This window comes from Thermoascus crustaceus (genome assembly GCF_041956765.1).
Source record: "Thermoascus crustaceus strain CBS 181.67 unplaced genomic scaffold VTN00scaffold_5, whole genome shotgun sequence".
Classification (NCBI taxonomy): Eukaryota; Fungi; Ascomycota; class Eurotiomycetes; order Eurotiales; family Thermoascaceae; genus Thermoascus; species Thermoascus crustaceus.
In genome coordinates this window covers 1228464-1241046 of record NW_027192531.1, presented here as the reverse complement: position 1 = coordinate 1241046, position 12583 = coordinate 1228464, and the positions used below count along the sequence as shown (strand labels likewise).

The following is a 12583-nucleotide window of genomic DNA, read 5'->3' as shown; positions in this document are numbered from 1 at the left end:
GACTGGCCCCCTACCTCGAATCCTTAGGGCCAGCTCTAAAGCCCTACATGCTCCCATAAGCTCTGCATCAAACACTTCCTTCCCCACGCCTAGGGGGATCTCCCGAGCTTGCCAGGCCCCTTGGGGGTTCTGCCATGCAATGCCTGCCCCAAGTCGACCATTATCTAGTCGGGACCCATCTGACCATAGGGATAGCCCCGGGCGATCCCCTTGGGCTGCCTCTAGGGCTTCCTCAGTTGATAGGGCCTTGATGATCTGCCCTGGGAAAAAAGCTGGGGCTATCTCAGTTGTCTCCTCAAACCCCCCAGAGGGGTCGGCCGGCAGGGTCTCTGCCAATCGCCGGGCTAGGTGCCCCAGTGACCGTGGGCCCCGGCTTCTGGTGTTCTCCTCTGCCCACTCACTATCCCCTACTGGTTGTTCTCCAGGTTGAGCATGTTGATCTCCCTCACGAAAAGAGATTGGAAGGATCTGCCTAGCCGGGTGGTCCCCTGGCAGGCCTAGGAGCCTTGCTGTATATGCTAGTTGTCTTGCCTCTAGGAGGGTCAAGAGTGAACTATTTAGTGTATATGTTTGTAGCCACCCTGATAAAAAAAAGGGATAAGCCAAAGGAAGAAGAGAAGAGAAAAAAAAAGAAAGAGAAATTCATCTCCTATCAAGCTACTAGCTCAACGAGCCTGGACTGTCTATATCAACGTGTCATACAGTCATAGTTACATTGACGGTAGAACAGTCTGTATATAGTATACAGTATTGGTATATACAAAGAGGCTATGAGAATCGAATCAAAAATCCGTAGATGTGGGTTTCCGGATCTACCAGGCCACCGGCTCAGGCAGGGTCTTCGGGGTGTCGGTGCGGAGGGTGCCAGTGATCAGGTTCTCAAAGGTAGCCGACCAGGCCACACGCGGGGTCAGGAGGTCGAGATCCCACAGCTTGGCGAGGAAGGCGGGGATGGAGGTGTGGGTGAACTCGCCGGCCTGGCCCGCGGGAGCGTTCTGGACGACACCCTTGCCGACCCAGGGGGAGATCAGGAGGGTGGGCACGCGAGGACCGAGACGCTTGAAGTCGAAGGTCATCGGCTTGCCGTCCGGAGCGTTCTCGGTGTAGGTGAGGTCGTCGCCGGCGGGGACGTTGACGGGGGTCGGGACGTGGTCGGCGAAACCGCCGTGCTCGTCGAAGGTGAGGATGAAGAGGGTCTCGTTCCACTGGGGGCCGTTGCGGAGGGCCTCGTAGACGCTCTTGATGAAGCCCTCGCCCATGGAGATGGGAGACGGGGGGTGGTAGGAGGTGTACGAGCAGCACTCGGGGTTGATGTAGGTGAATCGGGGCAGCTTGCCGGCCTTGGCGTCCTCGTAGAACTGGTTGATGGGCTTCACGTTGGTCAGGGCCTTGCCGGACTTGGCGGTCCACTCGTAGAACATGGCGTCGGGCAGGAAGCCGGTGGTGTTGGAGTAGTTGATCCAGGTGATGTTGCGCTCAGACAGCTGCTGGAAGATGGAACGCTGAGGGAGACCCGAGACGTCGAACGCAGCGTCGTTCCGGCCGTGGCCGTGCGAGGTGCCCGAGGTGAGGTAGGCACGGTTGGGGTTGGTCGGGCCCGGGACGGCGCAGAACCAGCGGTCGAAAAGGACGAAGTTCTCGGCCAGGGCGTTGAAGGCCGGGATGTGGTTCGGGGTGAAGTAGTTGATGGCCTCGGCGGCGCGATTGACGTCGTCGGTGTGGTAGGTCAGCATCTGCTCGGTGATGAAGCCGTTCATGGTGGGCTTCTCCTCGCCCGCGGCCACCTTGGCCTCGTCCGGGTGCCAGGTGCCGAACACCTGCATGTTCACGCCGCTGATGCTGTGGTTGGGGTCATCCTCCGCGACGTTCTGCGCCTTGGGCTGAGCGCAGACCTTCTGCCTGCTGTTGGGGTCGGTGACGTTGACGGGGTTGCAGTATGGCTTGCCCAGGACGCCATCGATGTTGCGGTTGTAGGTCAGACCTCCAACCAGGGTATCGAAGGACCGGTTCTCCTCGACGAGGACGACGACGTTCTTGATGTGGCTCTTCCAGCTGGCCTGCGCAGTGGCGCCCAGGGCGAGCGTGAGGAGAGTGACAACCGAAAGGACGGCCATGTTGAAGACAACGACTGCGATGTTCGAGATCCTGGTGCTTCAGGTCACCCCCATGGCGATATGAGCTGGACTTATATACATGTCCCCTTGCCATTCTCGACGCGGGAAGCAGCGGAAATTCGGAGACGGTTGAGCTGGACCAGCTGTGCCAGAGAGCTTCTTCGCCTTCCTAGTTCGGTCTGTCGTGACGGTCGAGAAGGACAATGTTCAGATGAGGATCCCCACCAGGATTGCCCCCTTTGGCAGGTCGATAAAGGATCGGTGGATTTATGATCTTGTGAGAGCAACGTGGGAGGTACAGACGGCACGCTCACAAACCGTTGAAACAGGAGCAAAGCCAAGGTCGTATTCTGTTGATAGAGAACCCGCCGCCACGTGCGCGCTAGGATCGAGGCCACTGGACGTGCCGATCATGTCCAGCCGGACCATCCGTGTTGACCGAGCAATTCTAAGCGTCTCTTCTTTTTTTTTTTTTTTGTTCCGCGGAGATAGAGCTGCTACCGTAGCACCTAGATCCTCTCTCCACTTGCGGTTGGATCTCGGAATTGCGATTCGGAGTCCTAAGCGATCTTCCGGCTCTCCCGTTGAGTCTGATGTATGTCCTTGATCTCTGTGTGTCTGGAGAACAAGAGACTCACTCGGTAGCTTTTAATGCTGGAGGCATTTTTTAGGTTGTCATCACTGGTCTTGGGGGTAGGCTTAACCAAACCTTGGGTAGCACAGACTTCTCTCAGGTAAAGTCTAACCACAGCCATCACGTGATGGACCTCTGTAAAGGGGATTCGAAACATGAAACCTTATTTCAGAACAAGCAGCATTACCTGTTAAACAACGAAGCTACCGTGCTCATCCGGAAGACAATACATCCTCATTCAGCTGACAACAGACGGACTCAAAGAAAAGCGATTCATTCATACCCAAAACAGTCATTAGCTTGGCCACAATTACCTGAATTCCATCTCCAAGGGGACCTCAAGCTGGTATCTGATGGAGTAGCGTCTTCCTCTCTAAACAACGCTAAACAGGAGCAAAGAAAGAAATGTACCTAGATAGCTACCCAACCTTCGCTAACTCCTCTCTGGACGGAAAAGAAAGGAAAGGAAAACGGGAAAAGGGGAGCTAAAAAAAAAAAGGGAAACCAACAGTCGACCGACGCAGAATACTGAAATTGATTTTCTCAACCTTTATATTCAGCTGTCTTTCTGCATATTCATTCAGAGTGAACATGAAGGAGCAAGAGGGACAAGGGGGTCAGAGTCAGTCAGAGGTTCATGCTCATGCGCTTTCAACATAAGAACGGTACGTCAAGTTAAAGTAGGTAACATGAAGATATTAAGAAGATCCGCTTGCTTTGCTTTGCTTTGCCGGCTTGCTGAAAAGGCGAGAGTTTCATTCCAACAGAAGAAGCGAAGAAGGTCAAATACAAAATGCTTTTACCTTCACAAAGGTTTTCCATCCATTTATCCATGCACCCCAAAGCGACTTGCACGAGACGAGGATAACGGAAGATCAAGGCGTCATCTGCAGCCGAGAACATAATTGTCATAACTCATGCGGGATTTACAGCTCCTCGTCTTCATCTTGCTGCTGCGGTTGCTGTGCTGGCGCTTGAGAGCCCCCAAGGTTTCCACCGAAAGCACTTGGTGCGTTGTCTGCAGGTTTCTCCCCAGCGCCGCAAGAGTTGGCCGACCCAAGAACCTCGCTGATATTGTTTGCAAGACCGGACCCGATACGTCTCCGTAGAGCATTGTCATCTGGGCCAGATAAGCTGGCTCTTTGCTTTTTCAGAGGGCTACCGATGAATTCGCCGTTCAATGAGTCGACTGCAGATTTCGCTGCCTCGGACGATTTAGCTGCCGCCGGAGGGGTGGTGGAAATAGTATTTGATGCTGGAGGAGTCGTCCCCGAAACAGGAGTGTTCGAATTGGTCGTGGTATCTCCAAGCGGGTCAGCGGAGTGCTGGCGTTTGAGCTGTTCGGTCTGTCAGTAGTGCATCCAGGCTGTATGTGTTTTTCTGCGTCTGCCCGACTTACTCTTATCTTGCGCACGCCTTCGGCGAGCTCTCCCTGACGTCGGATATCGTCAGGAGATAGGGTAGTGTCTCCTTCCTTGGCTTCCTCGTCATCCGCCTTTCCTACGATCGAATCGTCCTCGTCATCATCACTGTCAATATCGCTCCCATTCCCCGACTTTGATTTCCTCTTGCTCTTCGGCTTTTCGTTGCCGTCTCTAAAGTTGAGAAACCCAACAGCACCGCCGGGCTTAAGAGGCGCAATATTGGAAAAGTCGGGCTGCAAAGACCTTCTCTTCTTTGTATCCGATTTAGGGCCTTTCAAGATGCCCATCTTTTGCAGTTGACCTAAGATAATGTTAATATCGAAATGATCATCTACAAAGATATTAAGAACACTTACGCTCTCCCCTGTACATGAACGTAAATATCGCATACGGCTTATCCGTCGGATCAATTCCAGTAACCGTCTGAGTACTGATCGATTTGGGATCCAGCGTCTTGGGCTTGGCAAAGCTCGTTGTATGGTCGATGTCCGCATCGGCACCATTACCCTGCCCATTCTGAGAGTCATCGTCATCATCATGCGCATCGAATTGTGGTGAGTATTCGCCTCGTTTGATCTCTCCGGACGCGAGTACTCGAAACAGGGCAACTTTGATCTGACCAGCAGTCTCCGGGATGGGGTCGTCGTCCGAGTCAGACAGGGACGACATGTCTTCGTCCGAGAGGTTCTCGAGCGGCGACTTCTCGTCATTTCCGTACCGCATAATCCCTCTCCCTCCTTTTGAGGGCTTGTTATCCATATCCATGTCACCGTTCTCCCCGGAACGGTTGCTCGACTGCCTCTTTAGCCGACGCTTCTCCATCTTCTGCCTTCTCCGCTCAATCTTTGCGGCAGCATCTTTCCCTTCGAGGTCCAGGCCATTGAGCCACCGTTCCAGGCCAACTTCACGGAACAAAAACTCCCGCTCCGCCAGGCCACCGCCCTCAGATTCCGGCACACTGACCCATCTCGAGTTCACCCAGGTCTCCTCGCCTCTCCTCAACAGTGTTGCAACCTCCTCCTTTTGTCGTCCGTCAAAGTAGATGTAGGCAGCGACAGTTTCGTTCGGGGAGTTGGTCAACGGCTGGTACGGGCTTACAGAATTGCTGTATTTTCCCCTCTCGCCAGTTTGGCCGGGCAGGTTCCCCACAATCTTTGGCTTCGGCAGGGGGTTGTCCGGCGTGGGCTTGGGAGTGGAGTATGGGACGCTCTGACCGGGGTTGAGAAGGGTGATCGATATGGCAAAGGTGGATTGTTCTGGCTTGTCCTTGGAGCCTTCTGGTATCTTGGGGGGCGGGACGGGAATGTAGCAAGCTATCCGCGAAGCTCGGGACTGACGTTGAACGGAGTACTCTGGGAGGGGTCCGTCCGGGGTATGTATGCTGACCGCAAGGCCCTTGAAGCAAGGCATGGCGGCGTATCAGCGTAACGACACCGTATGCAAAGGGTGCGGATCGACGAAGGCCGGTGAAGGTGATTGCGGACGAGGACTATCAACTTTGAGGCAGGTGAGGGGTATGTTTCGACAGAATGATGGTGGCGAGGATTGCAGTCCGGACAGGACTGCTATACTCGACGGTGAACGGGACAGCAAGAGGAGTCGGGGCCGATGTAGAGGCACGCAGAGCCAGCTTCATCTGTCATCTGGTCAGAATCCGATCCGATCCCTGACTGTCCGGAGAGTACTCCTGCTAGTAGGTGTTTCGGATCCACATACATACGCACACACACAACCTGGATATTCATCTAGAAGGGACCAGCATAGACCATCATCAACAGCGTGGAGAATGGACGGACGGAAAGTACACAGCTGGACAGGGGATTCTCGAGCGGGCAGAGGCGAGGGGCCGTGTTGCTGGCACGGAGAACATATGAAGTTGAGCTGTGCCCTGGACCGCACGGGCGAGTTTGGGTGACCCAGCGAGCGGCGGCGGCGGCGAAGCGCCTCATTGTATGGGCCACGTGATGCACCTTATTGTCCACGATGCCGCAACACGGACGGCTGGATCCGGCTTAGTCCCCCGCACTCACCGCCTTCCTTTGCCGTCACCGCATCATCATGCGGAGTACCATAGCCGCTCTACGAGTATTTGATCCTTTCATAAACCATGTGAATATCATGATGCACACATCCAAATAAAAAGCTGCCTGCCCATTCACATTATTCCCATTCCACTCCATTATCCATTGACCACAGACCCGCTCCATCATCCATTATTAGGACTATGAACTTCCACAAATCCTGCAGCTCATAGCAGGATCAGTGTGCAACAGTGTCTGTATGTGCAAAGGTAATAAAAACAAACTCAAGGGAAACCTGAGACACTGTCTCGGCTCCCTCCTGTCTAAACACAAGGCCACCAGTTTCTCGGGTCCCAGAACGAGGGAGAAAATAATCCAACCTACTCCTTCGGCTGGCTAGAAACAATGCTCCCCTTGCGTATTTTGTTTCCAAGGTTCTCCTCCGTTGCAACGTTCTCGAACTTGTAGAGAGGCTCGAGATGCACATCCTGGCGGAAGATGTAGCGTCTAAACCACCATGGGAGCACCTTGAAGACCTGATAGTACATGTGGGTCCTGGTCGGCACGGCAAAGACGTAGTCGAGTTCCTCGAGGGTGCGCTGCTTGGTTTCGGGAACCCAGAGGTAGATCATGATCAATGCCGCAACATTCAGGCCCCTATAATCAATGTCAGAAAGTCAAAAAAAAAGTCACTGCGGTAAACTTACGCATAGAAGCCGAAGGCACCGGTTGGGGTCATGGCATGAAGCATACGCGGGAAGGTGATCGAAAGGACTGCAGCCCAGCCCAGGCAAGTTGCGACAGCCCAAGACATGCCAACCTCTGATCAAGTAGTCAGCTACTGACATTTTGATGTAAGTGGTCAACAGAACATACCACGGTGGGACAATGGGAAGACTTCAGCAGAGTAGGTGAAGGGAACCGGCCCCTCTCCTGGGGAGTAGAAGGCCGCAAACAAGAAGACGAACATCGCAATGACTGCCAGGTGTGCTGTTGTCTTATCAGGAATGTAAAAGCTGAATCCAGCGGCAAGCAGTGTCCACGCCATTTGGGGAAAGGTGAAGAGCAGCAGAGTCCGTCGACCATACGTATCGATGGTCCATACAGCCGGAAAAGCAAATAGAAAGTTCACTAGTCCAAAGCCCCAGGAGGCAAGGAGCGCTCCTGTGGTGCTAGCGCCAGCCTCCTGGAAGATCGTCGACGAGTAGAAGGCAACGATGTTAATACCACACATCTGCTGAGCAATCATGACAGTAAACGAAGCAAGAGTGGCGCGCCTCACACGAGGAATCGTGAAAAGCTGGATGAAGCGAGTGACGTAATTACTCTCCCCGGCGATCTCTTGCTCGACCTGGATTTGCGAATATATGTAGTAGAGATCGCGGGCGGCCTGGAGCTCCGTGTTCCTCAGGCGGCAGAGCGACTTGTATGCTTCCCTTAGCCGGCCTTTCTTGATGAACCAACGAGGGCTTTCTGGACAGAAATAGACGCCAACCAAGAGAGGAACTGCGGGGATAAACGCGGAACCGAGCTGAAGACGCCATGATATTACACCGGTATCTTTGACAGCGAGGTTGGCGCAGAATCCAAGAAAAATACCAAAGGCTGTCCAGCTGTAATGACATTGTCAGCAATTGTGATATATTCAAATTTGAAAAGATACCAGCAAGTGAAGGGGTTCCATACAGCTGCCAGGACATCACTAGACCACCTCGAATGCTGGCAGGTGTATTTTCAGCGCAAAAGATGGGGATTGTCGAAGCTTTCATTCCCATACCAAGACCCAGCAGCAGACGAGTGACAAAAAGCTGTTCCCAGTTCTGAGAGACGGCAGAACCGATAGGAGCAATGGTACAGAACACGGCAGACCCGAAGATGCAACCACGACGACCGAACCAATTGTTGAAAGGATCTGACAGCCAGCAACCCAGGGCCGCACTGGCAATATACGGAGCACTTTTTTATACAGTTAGTCTTTGACCGTGGAGGTTCGAATGGAAAACTGACGCGTTGACAACACCAACTATCCATTGATTTCTCTCTGAGGCCTTTTCAGGGATACCAAAAGCATCAGGGAAGGAAAGATTGGCACCGTTGGACCCGGTCTGGTCCCAACCTCTGCACAAGGTTAGAAAGCGTTTTGGATGGAAACCCGACTACACTTACTGAACGGCCGCGCCGATGGAACATAGGATGATCGTGAAATAAAGGGCCATTGGCTGTCGCCATTTGTGCAGAACCTCATCGCGAATCGCGTTGCTTTCATTCTCGGTCAATCCTTCCACCGACTCGAAGCTGGCGGGGTCACGGGCCACGAGTGCGCCTTTCTTGAGTAGTGGCAGAATGTCATTCAGCTGATATTCATTGGCGAAATTAGTAACATCCCGCAGCACCTGGCTCTGAGAGAGGTCCGCCAGAGGGTTCTTGATCCTATAGGCGAGGTGAGTAGTCAATATCAATACATCGATTGCCTCTGGAGAATTAGCAGCATCACGTACTTGGCGGAAACGTTGTTGTTTAGGTTGACCTTCTCAACGTGGCCCTGTTCGGCATAGTCCTGGTCCTGATAGGAGCTCCCACTGGAGGACATGTCAGTGGATCCCCTAGATGCTGGCCGGTAACTTGTCCCACAAACCTGTCTGGGGTTTTCTCCTTGGAAGCTACATTGGCCTCAGCATGAGTCACCTCGTCCTTTGTCACGGAGTACGCCATGATGGCGAGATCTGCAGAGCTGCTCCTCGGTACAAACAGAGAGAGGACGAGCAGGTACGACTGATCCACAGCAGCTGAGCCTACAGGAAGAGGGAGAAACGACAGCCGGTGAAGACGCGGGGACGGCCTTATATACCCCGGTAGATCCCTGGCAAGGCGGCCGTTTCCTGCACATTAATATTCATTCGACCACGCGCCGAGAAGCAAATCATGGTCTGATCCTGATTGGATCAGGGTTACCCCGGGCCAGCCCTGGAGGCGGAGTAGAAACATCAGGCCGGTTGGATTTCCAGGTCCGGGCGCTCTCGAGACAGCTTCACAGCTCTCCCGTCTGAGCGTGGCGAGGAGCTCAGATGCCCATGGGGAAAGGCGTTCAATGTTGGGCCCGCCATCCTCTTCCCGCACTCTAGTCCGCGGCGGGGAGCCAGAGACCGTCCGCCCGCCCTTTCAAGCTTCGAGCCGCTCTGGGCGGGTCTCGTGTCGTTCCAGTTGACCACGTTCGATTCGTCTCGGAGAGAAACCCTCTTGCAGCATGGTGGCTTCTCGGGGCGCAGCATTGGGCGACGAGACTGTGTACATCCCATCCCTTCGTCCTTCTGGGCTCTCCGGGGTACTGACCAGCGCCTGTGGGGACCTTTTAGCCTTTCGGTAGTTTGCGAGATTCGCGTGGCCTGCAAGGCTATTTCCCTATCGAGAGCTGCCATGGGATCTGTTGCTATCATGTAGCACTCCGTACGATACACCAAGTATCGTACGATACATCAAGTATCTGCCGTTCCTGGGCTCGTCCGTTGGCCTCACCACGGGTTCACTGCTGTTGACCAGCTTCGCAACCGGGCCACGATCTCCATTGGGAAATCAACCGGATTTCCGTGGGATCCCCTGCCAGCACATTCTTCCGACGATTCATGTGCAAGGATACCGAGATGGGGACGGGGGTGTTTGCCTCCAATCTCCCCAGTGGCCGCAAGTGGTACACACACAAAGAGGTCGATTTCGGAGAATAGATCGCCGCAGACTCTCGCCGGCCGTTGATAGTCTTCCACGGATACGGGTGTGCCAAGACGAGGGGGCTAAAACGCCACAACGCTATGCCCAGTAAGCGCTGTAACCTTCCTGGAGGGCCAGGACCGGGTTGGCGACTGCCAACTCCATGTCCTCCATACGGATCCCTAGGAGGCTTATTCGTCTTGCTCCAGACCTGGGCGTCTTGGTGGCTGAGCGCTACCGCGGGGGAGAAACTGCGAGCTACACCGCATGAGGTCTAGTTTTCCTCCACGCGGCGAATGCTATCTCGGGATCACAACCACCCGTAACCAACTTTTGCCTCAAGGAGATTCGATGGCACAGGATCGCTGCAGGAGATTTTCCACGCGTGGCTGATATGATCCTCAAATTTAGCCTTGCTTTGGCAACCCGGTGTGTACGGAGTCCGCTATACGCTGTAGGATCCCCCAGCACGGCATTCCCATATCCCGAGGTTCGTTGTCCGCACCGGTTCCTGTAAGGATGGAATAGACGAGAACAAACGGGTGTCATGGCTTCCCGGTACATCGAGCCTGATGCCGCGGCCGAATTACGACCGAATCCGATAGAAGATGGGAGAGCCGCTCGTGGTATAATGTGCGATGTCCAAAAGTGGTGTTAGTGACATGTTAGGTACCCCCATCTCTCCGCTCGTGCTCGTGCTGGTGCTGGATCACACGGGACGCTTCAAGTCTCGGAGGTGTGGAGAAATCTTGGCTGGACGGCCGCAAAGGACGTTGACTGCTGGATACAAACTTCCAGATGAGCGTATCCGGCCAACATAATCGCGCGCCAAGAGAGATCTCAACCGCCAGTGTCCAGGGTGGAGACTCGTAAGCAGGAAGCAATGTTACTGTCGGAGGTGCCAAACCCCCTGGGGGAGCAGTTGGCAAGGCAGATGCCGCAGCGTGCGCTTCCTGGATCTGCACATGGGCGCATCCTGCGAAGGGTCTGAACACGACTCGTATTAGGGTACCTAATCGTGATGCTCCATGTCGAGCGAGGGAGGGTACCTTTGTTCTTGTCACTCTTTGTTGCTTCTTTGTCAGTGTCCGAAGCCTTTCTCTGACCGCGACGACCAGAGAGACTCTCGGGACAATTCGTCCCGCCTCACGGTCACCATCGGACTCGAGTGGACGCCAGCGACCACCTTGGCATTCTCTGGGGTTTTAGTCGGACCAAGTGGGGATCCTTTTTCGCGATGCCATCAACTTTCGAGCCGGTGCCATTCTCCAGACAACAGCTACGGCGCCGGTGCGCTCAGACGCCAGCATGCCGCCAATGAGATGGATTTGACCACTCGGCATTGCCGTGGCACAGGCAGATTTGACGGCGTAGCGCCTTTTGACATGAGACAACGTCCCGAGTTTCTTGCTTCACAACTTGTGGGCATATATTCTTTGCCAGAGGATCGGCGCTGATCATGGTCTCGCGCAATAATCGTACCACTCCAGGCTCCAGCTCATATTTGCTGGTGGTGCTTCTGATGCCCTTCAGATTCCACAGAAATGTCGCTCCAACTGACAGGAGATCGTACCTAAGCAGTGTAGTTAAGCAGAAATACCTGTCAAAATGACATGTCCTAGTAGCTGGGTCATGTACGTTAATCATGCTCACTCCGTACTGCGTGGTATATGGTGGGCACTAACAGCGCCCTACGGATTTCGTCCGGTTTTTTTATCTTGGTTAAATCCCTCACGGACTCCATAATCTTGCCCTAGGCTGTATGGCTCACCAATGTCAACAAGGTTTTCTCGATCTCCCCGGTTGAGTCTACACCCGCATACATGGCTATCCGCAATTCCGGATAGCTGGACACGGCACCAAGCGAGGGTGGCGAATTCTAAATTTCAGGTCTTGGAGTCCGGAAGAGTGCTTATCTGACCGATTATATCCTCGGGTTTTGGAAACCCTCCGATCGAGCAGCTACTCCGTTACACGGCTGTCGCACAGGACGTTGTACAGGACAGGCCCTTGGATCCGGACCTGACTCTCAAGTAATATGCATAGCAGGGACCAGTTCCTTTGATTATTGTTCTGGAAGCTGCGCTAGCTTCCCTAAATACTTCTATTCTAGACCAGATCTCAGCGCACTTCAATTTCGTCGCTGCGAACGAAGAACCATATTGTCCCATCCATGTGATGCACAGAACGAAGTCCAAAGGGCCAAGATCCCTGTCAGGGAAGGAAAAAATTTATATATATATATATATACTTGATATTTGGAAACGACTCAATAGTGCGACAAGCTCATGATATCCAGCTTCGTCCTCCTTTTTCCTTTACAGCTATCTCTTGCGGTTTGAATTGCAGTTTTGAGGGATTCTAAACCCTGCAGAATTCATGCAAGCCTTCTGTTGATATTATTATAAGACAGGTCAGAATGCCAAAGGGCATTGTTCAGCAACGTCTATATGATTCTGCTCCTAGAATGGACTTGTTAACTTAACAGCAGCTATCTGATCCGAAGATCTCTCGAAATAATCGAGGCGGACGTAAATGGCAGTCAATGTGCTAACAGCTAAGACACGAATTTGGCCCTCCTGCTCATCTTGCGATAAACCCGGTCGAGGGAGAACGTCATCACAACAAGCTCGTCAAGACTCCACCACGGTCTTGGCTGGATGTCTTGGAGGGGAAAAAAATGGAGAA

The 12583-nt window shown here is 53.5% G+C and overlaps 3 protein-coding genes across 3 annotated transcripts; all 3 read right to left on the bottom strand.

Moving 5' to 3' along the window:
- Positions 1-812: 812 nt before the first annotated feature.
- On the bottom strand, positions 813-2114 carry VTN00DRAFT_7987 (uncharacterized protein; the record flags this gene model as incomplete). Its single annotated transcript, XM_069434790.1, has 1 exon — positions 813-2114. One exon carries the CDS (start codon positions 2112-2114, stop codon positions 813-815), a length of 1302 nt encoding a protein of 433 aa, XP_069286253.1.
- A 1560-nt stretch (positions 2115-3674) lies between these two features.
- VTN00DRAFT_7986 (uncharacterized protein) lies at positions 3675-5582 on the bottom strand (the record flags this gene model as incomplete). The annotated part of the gene is made up of 3 exons (XM_069434789.1): positions 3675-4085; positions 4148-4473; positions 4529-5582. The coding sequence occupies 3 exons, from the start codon at positions 5580-5582 to the stop codon at positions 3675-3677; spliced, it is 1791 nt and encodes a 596-aa protein (XP_069286252.1).
- A 991-nt stretch (positions 5583-6573) lies between these two features.
- On the bottom strand, positions 6574-8905 carry VTN00DRAFT_7985 (uncharacterized protein; the record flags this gene model as incomplete). The annotated part of the gene is made up of 8 exons (XM_069434788.1): positions 6574-6850; positions 6901-7015; positions 7070-7806; positions 7880-8149; positions 8201-8311; positions 8360-8623; positions 8692-8772; positions 8829-8905. The coding sequence occupies 8 exons, from the start codon at positions 8903-8905 to the stop codon at positions 6574-6576; spliced, it is 1932 nt and encodes a 643-aa protein (XP_069286251.1).
- Positions 8906-12583: the final 3678 nt, after the last annotated feature.